At 37.1% G+C, this 9,178-nt stretch overlaps 1 protein-coding gene across 2 annotated transcripts in view; it reads left to right on the plus strand.

Annotated features, from left to right (window-relative positions):
* Positions 1-2,015: 2,015 nt before the first annotated feature.
* Positions 2,016-9,178, plus strand: part of LOC146484204 (uncharacterized) — a 30,226-nt gene continuing 23,063 nt past the window's right edge. For both annotated transcript variants that reach the window (XR_014863668.1, XM_085104993.1), the window contains exons 1-4: positions 2,016-2,064; positions 4,085-4,150; positions 8,170-8,287; positions 8,829-8,990. Coding sequence is in view for 1 of the 2 variants with exons in the window: in XM_085104993.1 (XP_084961119.1) it covers positions 8,197-8,287; positions 8,829-8,990 (253 nt within the window). In the remaining variant the exon portion in view is untranslated. The remainder of the gene's footprint in view (positions 2,065-4,084; positions 4,151-8,169; positions 8,288-8,828; positions 8,991-9,178) is intronic.

The following is a 9,178-nucleotide window of genomic DNA, read 5'->3' on the forward strand; positions in this document are numbered from 1 at the left end:
TGTCATCAACTGGAAAAAAAACGAACATGATTGGAAGGCTGTTGGTAAGGGTTGCTCAAAATTGGGCGGTTTACTAATTTTGGACTTAAAGATTATAATTCGGTACCCCGTATCTTTTTTATTCCAAGTTTGTTTTTTTTGTTTTTTTTTTTCTTTAGAGCTGAGCGAGAATGGTCCGAGAGTTTCTCGGGAATGTTTTGGATTAAACAATTCTGGAAGGGATCATGTGGTTAAAGTTGGGGGTCAGTATTCCCTATTATTTCCGAAAATAATTCGATTTTTGTAATAATAAGTATTTCCTTTAAAAAATATATGGTAAGAACGAAATGAATGCGTTTGTGATTTTACTTTTCCCTTTTTGGAAGAAGACTTCATCAATGTGAATCGTGACCAGCTCATCTGGCTGATACGACAATGACGTCAGCTCCGCTTCTCCGGGCACATTCTTGGGAAACCTTTGGACGAACTAGCAAACAAGTTTCCCCTAGGCATGGGAAATGAAAACCGGTCGCCCAAAGTTGATGTTCCATAAATACATTGTCATTGTGATCTGTGACGCCCATCCTCCATTGCCAGAGGAGGTCTGTTGTATAGCACAGGACAGGAAGCAGTGGGGGAAGTTTCGGGGCCAACTGTGTCGCAGTTAGCTGAGTGAGTGAGTGAGTGAGTGTCCCAGTTAGCTTTTAAGCTGATTCCATCGAAGTAAAACTTGATAAAAGTTTCTGCACCTTTCTGTAATTGTTAACTAGTATGTATTATTATTTTTTTTTCAAAATAAAAAAAAGAAAAAATGCAATCACAAAATAATTACCCCATAATTACTGGCAATATGTCATCATGCAATTTAAAACATGGGAGGTTTAGTTATAGTGTCCACAATTAGCGGTTTTGTAACTACTAGTGTTCTTGACTAGTCGTGTTTTTATATCCAGGTAATGGTCAATTTCAATAATTTAAATATGAAAAGGCCTTGTTATAAAACGTTTTGACAATAATATATCCGTTTGCTAGCGGGTCCAAGCCTCTGGACGACACAGTATCGGTTTATTTTTGGCCAAATTTGAACGTCCGCAGGAATGTTTTCGTCGGGTAAGGGAGAGAGTTGCCGCGAGTTTGTTTTAAAATCTGACGTTAGGGTTAAAGCAGTTCTTGCCTGCATTAATCATTTTGGGTTAAAGTTCCAATATTGGAAGATAAACATAAATAAATTGTGTTGAATTTATTTGGCCTTTTAAATTTTCCTTTAATAATTACCTGCAATGTCACATTTTGGATGAAGCTTTTTTCATTTTCGTCATTGCGTAAACTATAAACAGTATATACGTTGCCTTTCGTATTAATTTTTGCTGGACTTTCAGTTTTTAACCTTTCGTTTTCTAGACGTTTTTGGTTTCTGAGGCTCTCGGAGGGTTTTCAAAATTTTCCTTTTGGATTTAAAAGTTAAAATTGTTTGATTTTTCTTCAGTTTAGTCATAACATTTAAAGTAATGACTAAACTGAAGGTAGTCTACCGAAGCAGGTTTTTCTTAAAATATTGTCACATTTAGTTTGCCCTTGAGTGCGGGAAAATGCACAAGTTTTTTCTCCCTGCTTTTTTGCTTGGCAAGAAGACTTGTCGAGAGAAAAATTCAAGAAACAAAGCTTGCTTGTGGGTAGCATTTCGGTTTAAGCTCCAGCATTGGAGGCTTAAAAGTTGACTTGAGCTGAATTATATTTGGCCTGTTGCAGTTCGCCTTTCGGTATCACTGACGTGTGTCACACCTTAATTATTACAGGTCAAGGAATCTCTGTTATTAGTAGACACTATTGAATTAAACCTTCAAAAAATCTTGCTTATGAAAACTTGTGTTTTAATTGAATGAGGAAAGTAATGAGGAATTGAATGAGCAAGGAAACTTAAGCAAGAAAACTTGCTCGTGTGTGTTATGGGCGATATTCATAAATTCACAGTTTATTTCTGCCTTTGTGACATCATTAGGAAAGGATAATTTTTTCAATTTGTCAGAATGTAAAAAGGGAACCGTATCCCCTAAAGCTTGGCTTTTCACAGCGTGCGGAGTCTTGGTAAGTGCAATTTTAATTTGGTGAATTTCTAATTTAACTTACTAAAATAAGCTTGAGAGGATATTAGCGCGGTTGGGAGAAACTCGTTTATTTGCTTCTCTAGAAGCGGACCCGTTTGGGTCGATGATCTTTATCATGATCGAAAATACGGATGAAGTTGATATAAGACGATTGAATTTCCCATTACAACCATGCTGTTGTCTAGTAGCACCGCCTCACTTTGGCCACTGTGTTTTGGCTCAGTCATGTTCTTATCCCAAACACGTCATGAGTGCCTCTAACGGTCGCCTTTTGGAGTGTCCAGTCGTTATTTCTGCAAAGATAATTTTAAGCTCATACATGTTATCCGACCAAATGATCTGCAACATTTTGGACAAGAATTCAGAATCCTATTTACATTTCCTGTGGCCGGGCTTTCGGTCACGACTTCCTGTTTATTAGATCATCTGGGGTGATTTGGATATCAAATTACATTTTCATTAGCCTAATGAAAAATCTTGAAATCCACAGTTTTGTTGCCTTTCTAAAAACATTTAGACCTCAAAAGGAGTAGTTACATATGTAGGTGGTGAGTTAACAGGTTCAAAGTTTATGTTGTCAGTCTATACTTTCGGTTGTTACGGTATTTATTAGATGACAATCCGATGCACCTCCCAAAGTTTGCCGCTGTCTTCCTCATTTTTCTGATCAAATTTGATGATATAATCCCGTGTACTCGGTAAGGGCGACTTAAAATTGTTTGACAAATTAGTTTATACATGTGGGTGATAATTTCTTTCACTGACAATACTGAGGCCTTAGACGCACAAGCTAATCTATTCGTCTACTGTAGTAAAGGGGAAATGGCTGTAGATTCTGACTTGGCTTTTAGTGTTGTTAAAATTAATTATTTTGTCTTCTACAGCATAATGTAGTCAGCTACACTTTCAGCATCATATGATGTCATATATCTATGTGACCACCGTATTGGATCTGTGATCTTATCTTTGGTGTTTTGATTTGCAGAAGATCACTTCAATTGAACCAAATTACAACGCAACCCGGTTAATACGGACACCAAAAGCGACACGCAAGTGTCCATATTATCCAATATTATTAAGCACCTGTTTTGTCGCTAGAAAGACGAAGTCAACAGGACAATGTTCAATGTCTTAATAAGAACTTAACTTCAAACTGAAGAAACCTAACGCTTATTCAAATAGCCTCTCAGAGGTTCAATCGCAACTGACAACGTTATCATTTAAAATAGTCCGTGACTTTGCTCCGAACTGACATTTTCAGTTTGTAGTTAAGCCAGACGGGCTGAATATTAGACTATTTATACAGTACAAAGAAAACCACTAAAGTGGGGTCAAATTGGTAAGAGAGCGTATCACGCGAGTGCGTTGTCCGTATTAACCGATGTCCATATTTATTGAGCTTTTTGTTGTTAAAAGCACAACTGTTCTTAATACGAGGGTGTCCGTATTAAGCGGGTGTCAGGAAAGCGGGGTTCCTCTGTAACTGAAATTGACTGTTGCCGATTGCAAAAACAGACTTAAAAAAACATACTCAAACGAAAACAGTTAGTATTCAGTAAAAATTGCTATAGTTGACCTACATACCCATTAAAACCTGGTTACCTTGACAGTGTCACTTAGTAGTCGTGCCATATAAAATATACCGGAACGATCTTAAAATAAAAGCTGGTAATTAAATGGATGGCATTCATTCGGTTATTTACCTCCTCTCTTCCTTTCTGCCCTCTTCTCTGCTCGTAATTTTTTTTATTTTATTGTAAAAACAAAACGATGGCAGTTTTCTATGGTCTATACTCTTATAGACCATAAAATGACGCCATAAAATGTTCAAACCACTCGCTGCGGCTCGTGGTTCCACTTGAGTTTTGAACATTTTATGACGTCATTTTATGGTCTATAAGAGTATAGACCATAGAAAACTGCCGTCGATTTGTTAAATAGACGATGGTTTATGTAAGAAGAATAAAATTAAACCTCATTGTATAATTTCCTTGTCGCAGGATTATTACTGTTTCTGAAAACCCAACCGAGGAACACGAAGAATAGTTTTTTGGAAACAAGCGTTGGTAAGTAATTCATATTTAAATGAAATAAAATTTGGTCATTCTTAACAAGTCTTGATCTGTTAGGCTAAATGCTCCGTGTATTCGTGATGTTTCGGCCAAAAAAAAGTTAATGAGTACGAAAAGTGAAGCAATAAAACAAACAGTTTACAAAGGGTTGCCATTCATATCTTCATCATGCCACGCCTGTTATTCTTGGTTTAGCCTCTAAATAACTCGGTAGCGCTTACGCAAGGTCATTGTGCGTGGGTATACGGGAAAGAAAAGCATCCAAATTTCACTTTTCATTGTACACCTTAAATAACAAGCAAACGCCCTCGAATGGTTTGTCCTAAACTTTTATCATTGATAATGGTCATAGTTTAGCATCTCGTTCACAAACTCAGTATGTTGTTACAAGGATCTCGTACGGCGTATAGCAAAAAAAAAGTACTGCTTAATCGCTTTGATCGGAATTTTCACCCTGCCAGCTTACATGGCTCAAATATGGCTAAGATATATATGCGTCAAATGATTCATTGATTGTTAAGTGATGAGTCGAAATTGAAATGTTCAAAATAGTGAACACGTGAGTCTGATATTGTTTCAAGTTGGCCTATTTGCTTGAACTCTTGTTGCGACCTTTATTCCTCACTGTTCAGTTGCCTGGTAAAGCCACCTGTGACAATACAATGCTACTTTTGCAGGAAAGACACTCTTTTTGAAAACAAAAATTCAGAAACTATCATCCCCTGTCAGCCATTATTTAAAGCAACTTTTTTTTAAATAACACGTCACTGATCGCAGAATGCTTCCTGTCGCCATGTTCCTTTTTTCGTCATCGCTAGATGTCCAACAAGGACGGAGTGAAAGATCGGTCAGTCTCAGTCCCTTAAATTTATTGAATTTACATGAAATAACAGCTTACAGGATATTATTTTTAAAGCTGTAATGGTCATAATCACTGCCGGTTTTTTGTCTCTTGTCCGTAAGACTTGCTGGTCTACTTTCTTCTTGCCAATGGATTTTGGATCGTCCGAAAGTGAAATATATTCGTCTTACATTTTATTGAAGATGTTATTTCAATGATATGTCCGACTTTTGTCAATCCATATTAATAACGTGTTTTAGAACAAGGCTATTACACACACACACAAACTGGGTTCATTTCAGTTTTGAAATGAGCGTTAATTGTTTACTATAAATGGCATGACGTTTACCTACATCATAATTTTTTTTGCGAAAAAAAAAAGGCCGAAATTCACGCAATCGCTTTTTTTCTTCTTTTTGATATAAGCGGTGCAGATGAATGTAAATGCCATCAAAATTTTTTTCCACGTGTAATTTGCGGTAAAATAATTGCGTTTCCCTACGTACCAACCTTAGTTTGATTTCAGTTTGTTTCAAGGTTCAATAATATTAATTAATATTTAATTTGCCAAGTATGTTGTTCCTTGGCTGGTTAAGCCTGTATCTGCTGAGCAATCACGCTAAGTGGCAGGCATTTGTACCGCTCTACAGCGAAGATCAATAAGTTGCAAGTCCCTGCAAACACGTACTTCCACCTGATAAAATATCCATCTTACCTCGTTATATCTTATACCGTATTTCAAAATTTCACTCATTGACTCATGACTCACAAATTATTAACTTATTAGACTTTTTTAAATGCTTTGGTCTCCTCTTATGGAGCCAGGCTAGAGACGTGTAGAGGGATTTCCCTTTTTGAATCTGTTCTTGCATAATTCCCAGAACGAAAATTGATATGAAAGTGATTGGACGTTTTGTGCTGTAAAAAAATGTGTGTCATCCCTTTCCTGGGGCGACACACATTTTGATAACAAAAATGTATAAAGTATAGAACCCTTTGCCACGTCCCGTCGCCATTAAATATACATTTGATATTTTTTTCAATAATACATGACGTCAACCGTGAAAAGCTCTCAGTCGCCATCTTTCCTCTTTTCGGCATCACGCGTTAGCGCCAGATTTTAACAAGGAGTGGGAGATCGTTCAGTATTAGCCCCTGCACTTTACTCATCTCACCTAAAATAACAACATGTAGGATTATTTTTAGATGCTGTAATGGCCGTAGTCATTACGTTTCCCTGTTTTTTATTGATCAGACTAGTATTCATGTTTTGATCGTCCGAAAGTGAGATTCATTCGTGGAAAACAATTTACATTTTTCCCCTCTCCTATGTTAATTTCCATATGACGCTTTTCAAGAAAAAAATTGGGACTCAACATTAGCGAAGGAGAGCGGAGAAGTGGGTTGGGATCGTATGGCCTGGAATTCAAATCCAGATAAATATGACGAGTCAGAGCAAAATTGCAGGAGGCTTACTTATGTCGAAGTTTTATTGGATATTGTTTCCATTGGATATTTCTTGTGTAGTGAAATTTGTACGTCAGCAATGAAGTTTCATTTTCTTTGGTTTTTGTTTTTCTCTTTTCATCTGTCAAAACCAATCACGTTTCGTTTAAGAAAATAATTGCTGATAATATACCGACGAAAAACTGCAGCTCGTGAATAAAGAAATTGGTTTTCTGCAAAAAAAAACCTGACAATTCACACTATCAGCATCTTCCATAATCAATATGAGTTTTCTTTTAGACTACAAAATGGGAATTGAATGCATATATTCAGAAAAAAATTTAATTGAAAATAATTCTGGGGCTATACACCCTCTCAGACCAGTCTAAAATGATCTTATGAAATTAACTTTATTTAGAATTTCCTCTTTTAAGGCTGTAATGCGTTATTCCTGTAAAAGTTCCAAGTCGATTCAGACTTTCGGAAGTCTCGGTCTACTATAAAAATTGTAAGATTGAAATGAGATTGCAAGCTCTTTAGACAAACCCCTTCAGGCTTGTTTTCTGTTAGCCTCAGGAACCCAGAAAAGAATTTTTGGCAGTTAACCAATTAGTATTTAGGATAGAATAAATTGTCTTAGAGTGAAAAAAATTGTAGCTTGAAAGACCTGAGAAGAAGAACCCCTGGTATCTTTTCTTTAAAATTATAATTACGTATCTAGTAAGGTACATAAATGCGGCAATTTATACGTTAACTGTACAACTTACGCTGGCGTTTGCTTTTTCAAGATGTCCTTTTCATTTTTCATGAGCGATTTACATGCATCGTCTGTTTTTAGTGAATAAAATTAGTACTCATTAGGTAATTTCTCCGTTTCAGGACTGTTATGATCGTTTGTACCGCTTCGAAGGAACACAAATAAGCAGTTTTGACAGTTAACTTCGGTAAGCAATTAGTATTCTGGCGATAGAATTTACGGGCCACTAGCCTATTTTCGGAACTCTAATGACATATTTTCGTGAAACTGGACGAAATAGCAGGAACCTGGGTACAAGCTATTACTCTATACACAGTTTACTTTTTCTGGTAAAGATTAGAGAGTTTTAGATCAGAGTTTACCGTGAACTGCTGGAGGTCACGTGACCAGTCTTTCACGTCACGTTTGAGGTTTTCGACGTGCGTCTTCAACGTGGTTAGGTAGATTTTCACGTATGTCATTTACTGATAGCTTTAAGCGTATAACTAGCTTAACTCTTGATTTATCCCACGTAATGATACAAAAATTTGTGGAGCAAGTCTTTATCCATTAACAGAGGCACAAATTCGGGCGAAATGCTAAATTTGATAAATCCTATTGGATATTGTAAACAAGTGCCATTCATGGCTGCTGATTCAAAATGGCGGCCGTAAAGTAGAAGTAAATCGAATTGCGTTTGAACGTCGAACCGCAAACGGGTAACCGCAAACCGCGGTTAGAAGTCCACAGTAAACTCGGATCTAAAACTACTTAATAAAAGGACGCAAAGAGCAAAACACCAGAGCAAAGCACTTACCGCCCACACGCTAGCATGGAATTTAGTCTGAATTAGCCAGCTTTGTAAAACTCAAGGAGTTTAGGGTAAAGATATATTTTCGCTCTCCTGCATTTCTCCAAATCGCTTAAAGGTTTTGAAGGAATAACGACAACTGATGCATAAAATCAACATAAAAATTATTTGATTCATAGGGCTTTTAGCCCGATCTCCCAGCATTCATGGCGCAGAGTCAAATAAAAGCTGCAGGTGAAAATGACGTCGCACCAGCTGGTGAGAAAACGTTGGATTTTGATGATGACACTTTAAGAGGTGAGAAGAAAAGTTTGATACTTTTTACAAAAAGATTTCAACAGATAAAACACCACAATTTGGATACCCACCCCTCTCCCCCCCCCCCCGCACTAGTGTGGCTTACTATACGTGCGGCGTGGTAATGCCGCCATCTTGGATCATGACCATCGAGGAAGGCTGGAGCCACTCGTCCCAGTTCACCGAGTTTTGTGAATTGAAAGCTCGTGCAAGCATGTTTCCAAGGGTCAATTTAATAAAACTTTAACAATTGTAGTTTAAAGCTAGGCCGTTCGTTTTACACAGTTACACTGAAAGAAACTCAATGAAAAGTATCGTTCAACTCTTCTAATGTTTATTAGCTTGTTTTTGTTTTTAATTTCCACTTTTCCATTTTTGCAGTTTAAATAACGGATTTTTTATTATCATTATTGAGTTCGTTTTATGCATAAGCATGTAATAACAAGGGCCTGAGATTTTTTGGTACAAGTTTTAAGTCAAATTGGTCATTGCGCTGCAGGCTATCTACTAATACATTATCTTTTTAATTGCTTCATTTTAGCAATAGCAGAGGTTTATAAAAATGAGGGTAATGACAGTTACAGACAGAATGATTTCAACAACGCCATCTACTTCTACACGGAAGGAATTAAAGTAAACTGTAAAGATGAGGAACTGAAAGCCAAACTATACAGCAACAGGGCGCAGGGATATTTTTATTTGGGTGAGAAGTTTTTGTTAACTGAAATTGGCTTATCAAAATATCAAAGGGTTTCCCGGGTTCAAGTCCCGCTCTGACCGCTAGCTGGATCGGAGTTGGCTCTAGGTAGTCCCGAGTTTAACTCCTCGGCCGCGCTTATAAAAAACCAGCTGGTCTGCCTCCTGCCAGTTGGGATTTTTAACCATGTTATT

Source organism: Pavona decussata, unplaced genomic scaffold (genome assembly GCF_977016875.1).
Source record: "Pavona decussata unplaced genomic scaffold, jaPavDecu1.1 SCAFFOLD_36, whole genome shotgun sequence".
Classification (NCBI taxonomy): Eukaryota; Metazoa; Cnidaria; class Anthozoa; order Scleractinia; family Agariciidae; genus Pavona; species Pavona decussata.